The 16,567-nt window shown below is 37.2% G+C and overlaps 1 protein-coding gene across 1 annotated transcript; it reads left to right on the forward strand.

Moving 5' to 3' along the window:
- The first annotated feature begins 2,332 nt into the window (after nt 1–2,332).
- Nucleotides 2,333–16,169, forward strand: rasgrp2 (RAS guanyl releasing protein 2 (calcium and DAG-regulated)). Its single transcript, XM_079586206.1, has 17 exons — nt 2,333–2,529; nt 2,795–2,951; nt 3,862–3,964; nt 4,249–4,305; nt 7,715–7,846; nt 8,218–8,359; nt 8,468–8,641; nt 8,939–9,055; nt 9,378–9,659; nt 10,178–10,258; nt 10,534–10,641; nt 11,476–11,591; nt 11,706–11,847; nt 12,918–12,954; nt 13,185–13,346; nt 15,194–15,253; nt 15,383–16,169. The coding sequence occupies exons 2-16, from the start codon at nt 2,882–2,884 to the stop codon at nt 15,247–15,249; spliced, it is 1,779 nt and encodes a 592-aa protein (XP_079442332.1). The 5' UTR covers nt 2,333–2,529; nt 2,795–2,881; the 3' UTR covers nt 15,250–15,253; nt 15,383–16,169.
- The last annotated feature ends 398 nt before the right edge of the window (nt 16,170–16,567 follow it).

The raw sequence follows: 16,567 nt of genomic DNA on the forward strand, positions 1-16,567 counted from the left end.
TAGAGGGCGGGGTCGGCGCGTAGCCATCTGCCAATTACATTTTCAATTTAAGTTTACGCTTTTTGAACAGGAGGATAGCCTACGGTGTTTTCTTTTTTTACGCAGCTGTTGAATACTATGTTCAATAGAAGTGTAAATTTGCCTATTGATAAATACCCGTATTTTTGAGTTGAACAGCAACTCGTACAATAGCTTGAGTGTGCAGAAATCTCTGGAGCCCAAGACATTAATAGCTGCGATGACCCAGCTCAAAGGCCATGATATTTGAACGGCATGCGGCTCACATAGTTCCATATAACAGCTGAGCACCACAGCATCTGGATACAGCACCACACATGAATTCTTAATCTAAAACACAATAAATAATTAAACAATCAGTTCTTGGATATCTTCCTAATTTACATATTTGCACTGAATATAATCTAAATGTACACTTAGGCCTACATTTAAGATAAATATAAGGCAGTACAAGCAGTGGAAGTATTTTTTTTCCCAGTGCAAATAATTGAATATCCTAATCACAATCTACGTCCAATTTTATTCCTAATTAAACACCACTGATTTCTCCTTATTCCATCAGGCTTAGGTTTTAACTTTGAAACATTTTTTACAAATGAGTTAACAAATGAGACATTAAGCATAATGTAATTTGTTTGTTTGCTTTTCAATTTCAATAAAGCACGTTTTTTTTTTTTTTTTGGTCTTCAGTAGAGTGAGAAATTAAAGTATATGACAATATGTGGCCACTGAGGGGAGCCAACACAACTGTTAAAGTTCAAGTTGATCATCACACCCTCAGAACTGGATTGTGGATGAGTGAAATAGTTTGTGTGCATGCTTTATTATCACAGTCCTGTTATGCTCAACGTGCCATTTAAACAAACAAAGTCACAGTTATCCTTAATTATTCTCAAAAAGTTACATTTACTTGAGAAATCAAATTTCATACGCTATAATTATACATATCTTAAGATAATATATATTGTTTAATATTTTACAGTTAAAAAGTTTGGAAACATTACTTTAAAAAATATATATTATGCTCATCAAGCCTTCATTTATTTGATCAATATAATATTATTACAATTTAAAATAATTGTTTTCTACTTAAAATATAATTTATTCCTGTGATACAAAGCTGAATTTTCAGCATCATTACTCCAGTCTTCAGTGTCACATGATCCTTCAAAAATCATTATAATTTGCTGATTTGATACTCAATATCAATGTTGGAAACGGTTTTTGCTGCTCAATATTTTTTAATGACCTGTGATACTTTTTTTTAGGATTCATTGATGAATAAAAAGTTAAAAAAGAACAGAATTTATTAAAAAATAGTTTCTAACAATACAAATCTTTACAATCACTTATTATCAATTTAACACATCCTTGCTAAATAAAAGTATTAATTTCTTCTTCTTTTTTTAAAGAAATAAAAAAAAATATTGACCCAAAAGTGTTGAATGGTAGGGTATGTTAAAAAATATATATATTTTACATAAATGCTATTCTTTATTTAAGTATAAAACAGTTAAGCAGCAGAAACCGTTTCCAACATTGATAATAACTGAGTATCAAATCAGCAAACTTGAATGATTTCTGAAGGATCATGTGACACTGAAGACTGGAGTAATGGCTGATGAAAATTCAGCTTTGCATGACAGAAATAAATTATATTTAAAAGTATATTAAAATAAAAAAACATTATTTTAAATTGTATTAATATTTCACAATATTACAGTTTATTTCGGTCAAATAAATGCCGGCTTGATGAGCTTATTTTCTATTGACTGACTGGTAACACTTTACAATAGAGTTCATTAGTTAACATTAGTTAATGTATTAACTAACATGAACTAGCAATGGGCAGTATATTTGTTACAGTATTTATTCATCTTTGTTAATAAATCCAGTTGCTCATTGTTTATTCATATTAGTTCACAGGGCATTGACTAATGTTAACAAATAAAACATCTGATTTGAATAATAAGTAAATGTTAAAATTAACATGATCTAAGACTCAGATAAATGCTGTAAGTATTGTCCATTCTTTGTTTATGTTATTAATGTTAACTAATGAAACCTTATTGTAAAGTATACCCATTTTTTAAACATAAACCTCATAACTTTTTTAATTCATGCTTAAAATGAGAAAACAAAATCAAGATATATTCTCTGACAACATGTAGTTTTGCTTCTCAAATAAATATGTATTGTTTTAAGGATGTTTAGATATTTTTCTTTTTAAGACAAAAATTTTGATTTTTTTCTCTCTCTCCATTTTTTCTCACACCCTCCACCCATTTTTGGTGTGAAACAACATTATGAACAGGAAACGCAACAGTAAGTTTCTCAACTGACAGGAAAGCGTATACGGCAGTTGTACTGCGAGTGAACCTCAGTCAGGCCCTCTGTGGTTTCCACTACATGGGTAGAGAGAGGCCGTCCTCAAACCCTGTGTTCATTAGCACTTCTGTTTTCAAATACCATCAGTGATCACTGTTGGACCTCTGATGCCAGATTCAACGGGTAAGTTCCTTTGAAAGTATTTCTAAGGCTTTTTTTTTCTCTACTGTTGTCTGAGAACAGTTACTATGGATCTTTGATTTTTCTTTTTCTTTTATGCACCTTGTTTTTCTCCGGATGAGTCTTGTTCGTTGTATTATCCATGTGTGACCAGGATTTGTGTGCTTTTGATGAAAATGAAAAACCAGTGACACCTCTCACATCTAAACCATTCTCTGCTTTATTGATTCTGTTTCCTTTGCCGCTCATGCCGTCGCCTCATTTTCAGACTGAAAAAGAGAGGGATCAAAGAGAGGAGTGGAAAATTAAGTGGGGGGGAAAGGAGGGGCTGTGGGGAACAGTGAAGTAGAAAGGAATGGAGAGCGTTTCATCGGATCAGTCAGCCAGCGTGGATGAGCTGGTGGAAGCCTGCATCAAAGCCTTTGGTCAGTGCTCATATTTGCTTCTTCCTTCTCTTGTGTAAACAATCTGATCAGCCATTCGGAACAGTGCTGGCTTTTTCAACTGTGTACTTGTGTCTGTTTATCAATATTCCCTCCCACACTCTTCAATATTTCTCTATAGCTCTGGGGTCTTCGAGCAGGGACCCCCTATATGCAATAATATTTTAGGGATGCACATGGGATAAAATGGTAACCTAAAAATTATAGCATCTAAGTTAGAGGGATAGTTCACCCAGAAATAAAAAAAACTGTCATCATTTACTAATCCTCATGTTGTTCCAAACCTGTATGAGTTTCTTTCTTCTGCTGAGCACAAAATAAGATGGTAACCAAACAGTTGATGGACCCCATTGACTAAAATAGTCAGTATGGTCCATCAACTGTTTGGTTACATACATTCTTTAAAATATTATATTTTGTGTTCAACAGAAGAAAGAAACTCATTAAGGTTTGGAACAACATGAGGGTGAGTAAATGATGACAGAATTTTCATTTTTGGGTGAACTATCCCTTTAACTGGTTTTATTCAAAACCAAAATATCATTTATTTTGCTGAATCAACCTAAATACATTAAGTTATACCAACAACATTATTATTTATGGGTTAAATCAAGTTAAAAACAGCTCTTTAAGGTTACCACTTTTTACAGTGTGGTCTATAATAACTTGCATTTCACTTGATACATTTTAATGTGGGATGGACAAAGAAAAAATTAGCTGAACTTTAGCTTTTAGACCTTTTGGTTGACCTTAGCTTAAAATGTTTGTTTCATCTGTATGTTAAATTTTTATAAGAGCAGAAATGTTCAAGCTATTAAATGAAAATCATAGGCTAATGGACTCATTTTAATTCATGTGCAAATCGCTGTCTGGTTTTCTGTCTTCCTCACAGACAATGACGGCGCTCTGAAGGAGACGTTTCTCGTGCGGATGTTTCTCACCATGCATCCCTGGTTCCTGTCATCCAGTGACCTAGCCAAGAAACTCATGCACAAGTATCCTCCTTCCTAAGACCTGTCACATTATACTTTCTGAGAACTCTGCATTTCAAATAACTAGCATTAAAGTCAAATACCAGAAAAAAAAATGCAAGTCTTCGTACATTTAGTTTCCGATGTGACAGGCCGGCTTTTATGCTAGACATTCAGCACTTAGTACAGTCGGCCATGGGTGGGGTTTGTCATTTATAGAGAGGGCTGACAGCATCACAAACTGTTTCCATCACTCTCCTCACAGCTGATAATAGTAATGAAGTGGAGCTACCTTGACAGTATTACAGGTCTCAGGAACAGGATTGTTCTGCAAATCGCCAGTCTCAGATTTGTCATCTTGTCAAGTAGGTTAAAGACCCATTTGTTCACCTATTTTTTTTATTTATTTTTTACATACATACATAAAAAACCTTAATAACTGTACATATGCTACATGGCGGCTAAAAGCGTGACACCCAAGGTTTGGCTATTTCAGTTACACCCAAGTACATGAAATCAAGTACAACCCTATCATTCTACAAACCTTGAGTGGAGCGTATAGCCTACCTTTTCTCTTCCGGTATCACACTCGTCTGAATGTAAATGGCCATTAAATGAACTTTTCACACAATCTTAACCCAGCGTTATCATCTTTTAAACCCCCGTCTTAAAGGTAGGGCAAGCGATTTTTGGCCTAACTCATGTCTCAAAGCACATAACATTACAATAATAGGACCAAATGCAATGATTGGACAAACATTTTATGGGCCATGCACAGACAATATATTTAGACCACTTAACTTTTAGTGATTGCTATAAGGATGTGAATAGACATTCAACCAGCATAACAAACAATGTGAACAAATTGCATACCCTGCCTTTAAAAGCAATGTTTCAACAGCAAGGTTAGCGGCGCTTTTAACCCTGTTACGTAAAACGTGTGAAACGAGAGGGTGAGATAGATTAGAATCTCATGTTAACCAACAAACAACCAATCATAACCCGATCAGCGCTGGCTTCATTAAATAATTCATGGGTATGACACTGCGGTCAGAAACTTTCTCACGCTGTAAGTTGTTCGCTGTTCGTTCCAGAGTTTGAGGGAAAACACTTTGTGTAATTTTAGCAACACATCATTTGCTGTTTGATAAAGTAGCAAAAGGCTAATCATATTAATTACCATTATGTGTACGTTGTAGAGAGCGATACATAAACGCATTATCATTCTGATACATCGACTTGTTGACGAACCTGAATGAGCGAGTGGAGGTTTACATTCATGCTATTTTAAGGCATGAATATTTTTTCCCCCACAGGAAAAACATAAATATGCCATTTGGTGATCAAAGATTAGTTTTAAGAGATACAATTATTGAGGGCACTTTAAACGTTGAAAATAAAGACGTAGAAAGAGGCTCCTCGTTATTATTGAGTTTAATTAATCCTATGTGGGCATAAAGGCAACAGTTACAATGCATTTACTGTTAAATGAGATATAAGACATCTAATAGAACCAAATTGTTAATTTTCATATTAAACATTGATAGACAATTATCACTAAATTTAGCTCTTTCAAATGTCATTTTCTATACATTTTAATGTAAAAATATATATATATTAACATACATGTATGTATGGTAGTATTTTATGTCATTACTAATATGCACAACTTTTTCATCTGTGTTTACTGGCTAGTATGTTCGGAATCAATGCATTTTGTCAAGAGAAGTGAACTTCGACTGATATCCCGTGCTCAGGAAATGGGAGCAGTGAACAATGAAGCAATACTTTTGCAGCTTCTCACGCATGACGCTGCAATCTAAAACCTTGATGCTCAGCTCAAGTCTGAAAAAAATTGTCTTTTTCCCATTCCACTTCCACATTTCCTCAGGGGACACGTTTTAGGGGCCACAGAACATGTTTTTGCTTTTAAAAATGTGAGACGCAAAGCAGTGAAATAGAAAAAATGCAACCTATTTTAACTTAAACGCTGCTTTTTTAGAAGTTCTGTCATGGTGAGATGCTGCAAAACATGCGATATGCAAGTGCACTGGTCAAGCACATCTGTCTATCGCCTTTTCATAGATAAAGATGTTGTGTGTGAAGTGCTCAGACCCTTAAAGAGGACCTACTCCCTATTACAGTTTTTTTCGATTGCTAAACGACAGTGAGCACAACTGGAGCTACATGTGCAAAACTCTAACTACAGTCTGCACAGCAGCAGTTCATGTGGACCAAACTCTAGTTCGTTTTTCATTGCTTGAACACAGTTTTCAAAACTCTACACACTTATCCCATGACTTTAACCACAACCTGCACAACTCTGTGGATTTACAGCACTTTGTTCAAATGCTAACACACTGCTGTCAAAACTGTGAACCACACATTCAAAACAGAATAGATTTCAGCCTTGTGTCTTTCAAACACTGCTGATTGCAACTTCAGCTGAAACAGGTGAGATTTACATCCTTACAGTAAATGAGAACATTACAGGAATATATTTTGTATTGCAATTATAGAATATTTACACAGATATATATTACAGTAAGTTTGACTGTAAAATATATTTTTACTGTATTACTGTATATACTGTAATATACAACATAACCCAAAGGCTGGCCCCAACAGGAGGAAGAGAAAACATATTTTCAGATGCGCAGGAAAATGCTATTGTCGCAGATTCATGGTTTTGTACCTGCCTGCATATTCACCCTTCCTTAACCCAATAGAGGAGTTTTTCTCTGCCTGGAGGTGTAAAGTGTTTGGTCACCACCACCCACATGACCAAATGTCTCTTTTGGAAGCCATGCGTGCCGGATGTGAGGACACGAGTCCAGAGGACTACCAGGGATGGATAAGGCACTCCAGAAGGTTCTTCCCCAGGTGCATGGCAAGAGAGAACATTTTATGTGATGTTGATGAAAACCTGTGGCCTGATGCTAGAGATAAGCAGGATTAGCCCCTCAATTATTTGTTTGAATTACATGTACTTTTAGTTTCTACCTTTTTTTCCTCATTATACTGTAATTCTGTAAATTACTACAGACTATTGTGAAGCAAACTGCTAATTTTCATTTACCTTAAAGAATTGTTATGTTCTAAAAATTTACTGTAAATAAATCATGTGAAAGAATGTCACTCTTTTCTTTGAAGAAAATATTACTTTGTATGAAGTCACTGAAATTGTTCAAACTGTAAAGATGAAAACTTTGTATTTTCTGTATTGGTGTTTGATGCTTGTGTTTTTACTCTCAGTGTGTTCTGAGTGACAGTGTGTGTTATCTCAGTGAGGGTTGTGCATAGTGTTTGGCTGCACTGAGCCTGTTTTGAGCCATGTGTTAAGAGTTGTGTTGCTTGGAGTGAGTTTTGCAGGTGATGTGAACTGTTTAGCTTAGGTGACTGTTGGTAGTGCAGACTGTAGTTAGAGTTTTGCACATGTAGCTCCAGTTGTGCTCACTGTCGTTTAGCAATCGAAAAAAACTGTAATGCTAATGGTTTTGAAATTGCATGTCCGAAAGCATATATGGCTGTGCTGTTTATGTGTCCAAATACTATTTGGCCATCTGGTGTATTATTCTGGTAAAGACGTGATGGTCTGTGTCATGAGGCAGCTGGGTTGGATCACAGAAGCGTATTGTGAATTCACATAAAACAGTTGAGGCAAGACTATTCACTGAAAATACTCATCCTCCTGATGTCTTGCCCAGACCTATTTCATGCACAGCTACACTGTGTCATAGTTCTCTCTGTCTTCCGTCTCTTTTTCTCTGTCAGGTACTGGATATCTGAGTTCCCAGCTGAGTTTGACCTGAACCCCGAACTGGCTGAGCAGATCCGCGGTCTGAAAGAGCGACTGGAGCAGAATGGAGATGTGAGGCGTAGTCTGCTCATCGACATAGACAGCATGTGAGTCACAGGGGCACGGTATTCACCCAAAACGCTGCTCCTTTGAGACGGAGGGCTGGAGAATATGGACTGAACATCACAAACAAGCTGCATGTCTGAGACGCTGAAACGTCGGCCTTCATTATCATTTCAAAACCTTTTAAAGATGTGTATTCAATCAATATTGAATTAACTGCATTTTTTGAATAACTTAATAGATCCAGAGTGTCAAGTCAATGAGTCTTTAGTACATATTAAACGTCGGTGTCTTTTTAAGTTTAATTAAAATCTACTTCAAATCAAATCACTAATCCAAACTATAGCCAACATGATATATAGGCATATTGGCGAAAGATCTGAAATACAATGTCTTGTTTGTTTTGCCTGTATAGCCCATCATACGAATGGCGACGTCAACTAGATGAGACTGTCCAGAAGAAACGCAAGACCTCCCTTCTTTTTGACCACCTTGATGCTTCAACCCTTGCTGGACACCTTACGTATATGGAGTACAAATCGTTTTGCAAAATTCTAGTGAGTCTCTTGATTTATAGATGCAGTATTAATCACGTGTTTGTGCTTGTTATAGCATGACCTCAAGTCTTATTTCATATTGCAAATGAAAAATCTGTTCCCCCTCAGTTCCAGGACTACCACAGTTTCGTGATGCACGGCTGCACGGTGGATAATCCTGTTCTGGAGCGTTTTATTACTCTGTTTAACAGTGTTTCCCAGTGGATCCAGATCATGGTTCTCAGTAAGCCTACAGCTCAGCAGAGAGCCACTGTCATCAGTGAATTCATCAAAGTGGCCCAGGTTAATCCAACTCGCTTGCTTGCTTATATTTAAAGACATGTAATCTGTTTACAGCGGGATCCAAAAGTGTGTGTGTGTGTGTGTGTGTGTGTGTGTGTGTGTGTGTGTGTGTGTGTGTGTGTGTGTGTGTGTGTGTGTGTGTGTGTGTGTGTGTGTGTGTGTGTGTGTGTGTGTGTGTGTGTGTGTGTGTGTGTGTGTGTGTGTGTAATATACCGCTTGTACAGTATACAAATCATTGTCTATGGAATGTTCTCATTAAATATGAAAATCCATGTATGTGTGTGTGTGTGCGCGCAGAGGTTACTGCAGCTGCAGAACTTCAACACACTGATGGCTGTAGTGGGTGGGCTCAGCAACAGCTCCATTGCTAGACTCAAAGATACCCAGGCGCTCATCGGCAGCGAGACGCGCAAGGTAAGGACTGCCAAAGAGCTGCTTTTATAAACACACCTCCAATACTGGCGAGAAAAACAAACAGCTGTAACACTCCAAATCTGGCTATGGGAGATAAGATTCTTAAGTTCCACTTTGCTTTAGGTGGCTTGAGTGCCATTTTCATACTCTCTGCCAGATTGCACAGAAATATCAATACTCAAGTCAAGTGCTCTGTTATCAGGCTACCAAACATGAGCAGAAATATATTTTACCAATGAACCAACCTCTGAAATCCCCTTTCCTCATATTTCGGCTGCAGCGACCTTCGTCCTAACTGATGGCCTCCTCTGTGTTTAATCAGGTGTTTGATGGATTGGTGGAGCTGGTCACTTCCTCTGGAAACTACAGTCGCTACCGTCAGCGATTCTCTGAATGTTCGGGATTCCGCTTCCCCATCCTCGGGGTGCATTTGAAGGACCTGATTGCTGTCCATGTGGCCCTGCCTGATTGGTTTGACCCAGAGAAGACTAGGGTCAACCTAACCAAGACCCATCAATTGTATGCCATCTTGGAAGAGCTGGCACTCATTCAGAGCACTCCACCCAATATAGAAGCCAATTCAGACCTGCTGAATCTGCTTATAGTGAGTCTATTATGGGTGGGACGGGTTTGCTGTAATCAAAATCCAGTGATGGCAAAGCTGAATGTTGGGCTTTTCCCAAATCACGGAAGTGACCGGTATCATAAGCCATCAGGCAAGTGTTATTTAAATAAACTCCTGATGTACTTACAAACTTTCCAATGCCTCGGTTTATGAGTACAGAACCTATTTGTACCACTGTAGAAGTTTTGTACCATTCCCGGCATTATTAGTGGGGTAAATTACGAGATACATCCTTCGGGTCCATTAGCGCCTGCACTAAGCCATTCGGCTGATATCTCTGAATAAGCTCTAACTTTAATAATGTTCGACCAAGGGAAAAATAGCTTCTGGGGGGAGTGTTTGGCTCAAGGTCATGGTGCAAAGGACGCTATGTTGAAATTACTCCGAACCATCCCTCAAGGAAACATTGAGGTTGATATAGCCTTTGAATGATTTGTGAAATCTATATCGATGATCAATTATTGTTCATCATTTGCATATCTTCTGTCCCTGTCTAGGTGTCTTTGGACCAGTACCACTCAGAGGACGAGATATATCAGCTGTCTTTGCAGAGGGAGCCTCGCAGTATTAAACTATCAGTGAGTCATCCCACCGACACACCAACTGCTCAGATAGCAAATCAGTGGCCACCATGAGGTAGAACCACCAATTACAACCACTCATGACACAATTTGACAGATTAATTTTACCATATTGCTTGCATAATCCACTTACGTAGACTTGCAGCTGGGAGACTGAACCACTACTCTATATTTATTCTGTTCATGCAACGGACGGCAGTAATTTCTCCATATCTACTGGTGCCTTATTTCCACTTGCTAAGTGAATACACCATTGATTTCTGGCTTCTTAGACTTCCAGCTCAAAGTCACAGTCTCCCCTAATAGAAGAGTGGGCATCTTCAGTCAAACCCAAAGCAGATCCAGCGATTATCAACAAGCACATTGAAAAAATGGTGGAGGTATGTGACATGCACTACTTTTAATTAATTTATTATGAATCTCAGATAAACTGATTGCACAGAATATAGTTTTGGAATATAGGATACAGTAAAGTGAGCCAGTCTTTATCACAAAATGAATGCAATAATGAGCTGTGTAAAACTAGCACAGCTATGTTGGATATTGGTTACCTGGGACAATGGTCAGTCATAAAGTTTGCGTCATTATATATTATTTTATATTTATACATCTGATCTATACTATGTGTTCGATAAATCAGTATTGTTGTACTGTATCACAGTGACTCCTTCTGTTGACATCAACAGGTGATGAATAGTGACTTCTTTTCATTCACTCAGCTGATTCAAAAACACTAATTTTAAGGAACGAAATAAGTGACTTACGTTATGAGTGAGTCATTGAATCAGTCACTCAACCAATTTGTTCAAAAACACTGATTAATGCAAAATGAAACAAGTGACTTACCTTATGAGTGAGTCATTGAATCATTCACACAACCAATTAATTTAAAACACTGATGAATTCAAAAATAAAAAAGTGATTGACCTTTTGATTGATTCATTGAATCATCCACTCAACCGATTTGTTCAAAAACATTGATTCATTCAGTAACATAAGTGGGAAACTTTAAAATATTTTCATTTGGTGGAGCAAAAATAACTGCTAATATTGTGTCTGAAATGTAAGTTAAACTGTATTAAATTCTTATTTATAGAATGGCTGAATAAAAGAAAGATCACGCTATTGCATAAATTTGACAAGTATTCCAGAGAGCTGTGTACTAAATGATTTTGCGGTGAAAAAGAACTAATCAGAAGACGTCTTATTTTCAGTCAGTGTTCCAAAATTTTGACACAGATGGCGATGGCAACATTTCCCAAGAAGAGTTTGAGATCATCAGGAGCAATTTCCCTTACCTCGGCAAGTTTGATGAACTGGACCAAAACCAGTGGGTTTATCAAGACATCTGTCCAGTTTATCTAGAGGAATTATTTCCCCTCATTTGTCAAAGTCTCCAGTACAGTAAAGGTCCCATCTTTCTCTTTTTCATTTTCTCTCCCAGGGACTGTAAAATTAGCCGAGAGGAGATGATTGAGTACTTCACGAAGGCGAGCTCCTTACAGAACTGTAAGATGGGTTTTGTTCACACTTTTACAGAGACGAGCAGCGTCAAGCCTTCATTTTGTCGGCACTGCTCTCGCTTGGTGAGTACACATTTTATTTATGGCTCGAACTCTTTATCTTCATCTCCAACGACGTGATGACAACCCACACATAAGATGAAATAAGATCTTTTCAGTGTCATGAGAAACAGACATCCAGATCTGTATTCATTTCAAAAAGCACAGATGTACTCAAAGCCTATTTTATTATCACTCATAAGCCAGATTGTATTTATGGCTTGCATTTGTTCATATTCGTCTCTGCTGTCAGAAGTTTATGGTGCTTGTGCTGTTTTCGCTCAGTGTGCAGCAGTGTGTTTTAGGGTGTGTCTGAGGAAAAGATGTTGTTGTATTCACAGTCGGTACTTGGGTGTAGATAGTAACCACTTCCTATTTTCTAACTTCCCTTTTTCTTTCATGTTCTGTTTTTTTTTTTTTTTTTTTTTTTTACCAGAATTTTTTTTTTATGTTCAGTGAATGTAATTTAACATGTCATTAAATTCAAGGTCTATTTTTCTTCATTAAAATATTTACATATAAAGAAATAAGCAGTATTTCTGAAAGATTTAATATTATGTCAACTCACAGGACATATAGAATCCACTCATCATTAGAGCGATGAAACAAGAACTAATATATTTTAATTTGGTAGAAAACTAAATTAAATATACTATACACTAGCGTTCAAAAGCTTGGGGTTAGTAAGGGGTCAGCATTTTTTATAGAAATTAATATTTTTATTCAGCAAGGATAAACTAAATTGATCAAAAGTGATTGTAAAAAAAATTATGCTGTTACAAATAAATGCAGCCTTGGTGATCATAAGATACTTATTTTAAAAACATTTTTAAATTCATATAAACCCCAAACTTTTTAACTGTATTGTGAGATTATTAATTTCTTAAATGTTACACTCAAATCAACATGTCTGGATTTCTATACATCCAATTATGAATAAAAAATATGAATATAGTTCCAACTCAAAGCATCTTACAATGTCAACTGACTGGATAGAACAAAATGTTTACAAATCCATTTAAAACAGATTTTTTCCATGTTTTCCTTACATATTTTGTCTTTTTGAGTTATTTAATAAATGCTAATTCTTGCAGATATGGGGATTTTTCAAACAGCGATGCAAATGCAAAGGTATGAAACCAAATTGTATTGTTACGTGTGTGTGTGTGTGTGTGTGTGTGTGTGTGTGTGTGTGTGTGTGTGTGTGTGTGTGTGTGTGTGTGTGTGTGTGTGTGTGCGCGTGCGTGCGTGCGTGCGTGCGTGCGTGCGTGTGCGTGTGTGCGTGTGTGTGTGTGTGTGTGTGTGTGTGTGTGTGCGCGTGAGTGAATGTGGCATTGTGACCCTCCTCTCATTTTTTTCAGTGTGTGGGGTGAGCTGTCATAAAGACTGTTGCAGTCGTTTGGCCATTGAGTGCCGCAAGCGGACACAGAGCGTCAGTTGTCACAATGACGCTTCCTTTAAGGCCACGCGCTCCTTCAGCTTTCCGCCTCCCACCAGCACAGAGCCGATTGCAGAGTCCCCAGGTAAATGCACATTAATACGCAAGTGTACTTGAATACAAGACTCACACACACACACACACATGTACGTTACATAACACAATCCAATATATATATATATATAAACAGTATATATATATATATATATATATATATATATATATATATATATATATATATACAATGTTCTGTCATGAAACTCTAGATGGCACAGGCTCTATTCTGCGCTATTCTACATAGTGCTGCTGATGGGTTGCCATTGCATCAGCAGCCAATGAGCTTGCTGTTCAGCATTCAAATACTTGCTGTTAGCAGTCTGGTTTCAGAAACCCTCCACCTTCCCCAGCTCCACCTGTATAGGTCTGCTGATTATTTCATGTATGTGCAGCAGCAGCATGTCTTACTTGCTCACAGCAGCGTGTCATGTATGTGGCCAAATCAAATGTGAAAAGTGATTCCTCCAGCCTATAGGGAAATTGACATCTTCACCCTTTATTCAAATGTTATTTAAGATTTGTTAAAGACTTTGTATGTATATTGCGTTGTGCTTGGAGTCAATTGTTTTATTTGTGACAACGCAATGAAACCTGCCAAATTGTGCAGACATTATTTTTGGGCAGGCTGTCATACAAAGAAATGATAAATACATGCAAAAACAAGAGAGAACCAACGAAATATTAGTAACTGATCATGTTGTAGTCAACGTATGCTTTTTTCCTGGGAGCAAATCATTTTTGTGAGATAAATATACCTTAACCAAGTTAAAGCTGCAGTAGGGAGTTTTTAGAAAATGTTGAACAAGCACAACTTACAGGTCACTCCCCCTTGCTCTCTGCTGCCCCCCCTCCACAGCTCCTCCCCCACAACGGAGCTCCCTCCACCTCTGAAAAGCCGCTCCGATGTTTACCCTCGTTTTATTTCGGGCTCTGTCTAATTCTTTCTTTTTCGCTTGTTTATCGGCATCTGTCTTTTTCCGTTTACCCGTCTTTGTTGTATGAGCAGGTGCCACTCGAGAAATTGGCAGTTTTGATTGTTTGTCCGGCATTGAAACAAGCTGCTGCGGCACACACCGGCAATCTTGATTTTGACCGATGGTACGTGCTGTGCAAGAGAGGGGTGCGATCAGCGCGTACACAAGCTTGATTGACACTGCTGAGACATTCCTCTTGGCTCTGATTGGTTGTTTCTGACCGGGAGCGGTGTATTTCCGCAAATGGCAATAGGACCACTGGGAGGAGCTTGATTTTTTCACAGATTATCTGTCTCATATTCTACTGTCAGGACATAATGACAGTTTTAACAAATATGTAAAAAAAATATGTATTTTTTTACAAAAGTAACCTACTGCAGCTTTAAATAGTTTTTTTAATCAAAATGTGACATATATTTTTATTTACAAAGAACAGATGTATTCTACTTACAAATAAAATCATCAACAATATATTACTGTAAACGTGCATGTACCTGCAAATAAATAAAATTAAATAAATAAATAAAATTACTGTAAAGGTCCATATGTTGTCAAGCTGAATACAAAAAAACACACACATTTGTAATTCAATGTAAAAAATGCAACAAAAAAAAACATTTTCATTAGTGGTCTTTACCCAGTAGAAACCAGATCCTGTCTAGTGTACCGTACTATTTATCTTTTGAAGAATAAACGATGATAGTAACTTGCAGTGACTTTCAAGCTCTCTCTCTCTCTCTCTCTCTCTAAAATATTTTTATTTTCTCTCTCTTTCTCTCTCTCTCTCTATCTCTATCTCTATCTCTATCTCTCTCTCTCTCTAAAATGTTTTAATTTTATCTCTCTCTCTCTCTCTCTCTCTCTCTCTCTCTCTCTCTCTCTCTCTCTCTCTCTGTCACAGTCATCACAGACGGCTCTCAGGAGGAACAGGATGAGGTTTTTGATGTCCACCTTTGATGAGGTAAGAAAAGAAGATGCATATTGCCAATACATTCACCTCGTGGTTGAGAGCTTTTTCATTAAGTCTTTCTCATGAAGAGAAATCCATCAACTGGCATTAGATACGTTCCTCTTCTCTCTATTTCCATAGGAACATCCATAAGCATGGAGCAAATCCATAAGCAACCGCAGCAGCGGAGAGCGAGCAGCACTATTCTCCAAAGCAGCGTGTGTTTGTTCATGCGTTTGTTGTCCAATGTGATCCATTCTCTTGACTCTCATACTGTGATTTCTCATGGGTTGATACTCAGAAAATAGTACATGGATTTCAAATAAATCAGAAAAAAAAGTACCACTGTTAAGTTGCAACATTTTTGAAGAGGTCATATATTTTATTTCTTTTTTTCCCCTGCAGTTTCCTGAACTTATCATGGAGGTAAAGGTTGTTTGGTAACACAAGAGTAGAGATTACAGAATAGTACAATGTGTTTTTTCTGTACCACTTAGTATATATAGGCTAGCCTACATGTATGATCATCTGACACTCTGCATAAGTGAGAATTGTATTATAATCGAGAATACTATTTAAATTGGAATTCTTGTAACTCCACGATTTCATTGATATCTTTAATTCTCATGATATGAATTATGAAGAGAGGACAAGGTCACATGAATGACGTGTTGCAGACACCATTGTGCCTCTGCCATCTCTCATCACAGGCTTTAATTTCACACCAACAGAAGGCGCTGTTGTTCTAAATTGAGAGACTGATATGACAAGCTCTTGTGCTGCCTCATTTGCTTTCTGTTTATATTGTTATTATGCAGATGAATCATTTGTTTTCTGTGATGTACATTTAGTTTAGTTGTTTTTTTGTTATGTTTTTTTTGCCGCGGAGATGTGTAATAAAATAGAACATTTCATCACATTGATAGTAGCCTATAGTCTGCTGCCTGTTTGTCATTATTTTGTATTTATTTATTTTATCATAAAAAGATATGACATTGTCAAGGGATGTTGCTGAGGAAACGGCGTCGTCGACGTATTCACTGTCCATCAAACAGCTATAAACTGAAAACGGAAGCAAGAAAAGCAAGTTTCAAGGTTTTTTTATTGCACTAGGCCTATTTACTGCAAACACGCTGTGTGAATCAGCTGAAATTGGCCGAGATCAGAGGGTTAATCTAGCAGGTTGACCTTTAGCTGCAAAGCTACATTTATGTTCACAGTTAAGTTGTGCTTTCCACTTTATCAACATGAGCTTTTAAAGTTATTTTTTAACACTTCGGTGAACCGTGTCACTTAGAGGGGAAAAATTGCTATGAAACCGCAGGC

The sequence above is a fragment of the Phoxinus phoxinus genome (genome assembly GCF_949152265.1).
Source record: "Phoxinus phoxinus genome assembly, chromosome: 17".
Classification (NCBI taxonomy): domain Eukaryota; kingdom Metazoa; phylum Chordata; class Actinopteri; order Cypriniformes; family Leuciscidae; genus Phoxinus; species Phoxinus phoxinus.

Bases quoted from the DNA above. Each gene is read 5' to 3' on its own strand.
- rasgrp2 (XM_079586206.1), top strand. From the start codon at position 2,882: ATGGAGAGCGTTTCATCGGATCAGTCAGCCAGCGTGGATGAGCTGGTG. The intron at 11,592-11,705 runs GTGGGTTTATCA...TTTCTCTCCCAG, and splicing joins GATGAACTGGACCAAAACCA to GGACTGTAAAATTAGCCGAG. The intron at 11,848-12,917 runs GTGAGTACACAT...TAATTCTTGCAG, and splicing joins GTCGGCACTGCTCTCGCTTG to ATATGGGGATTTTTCAAACA.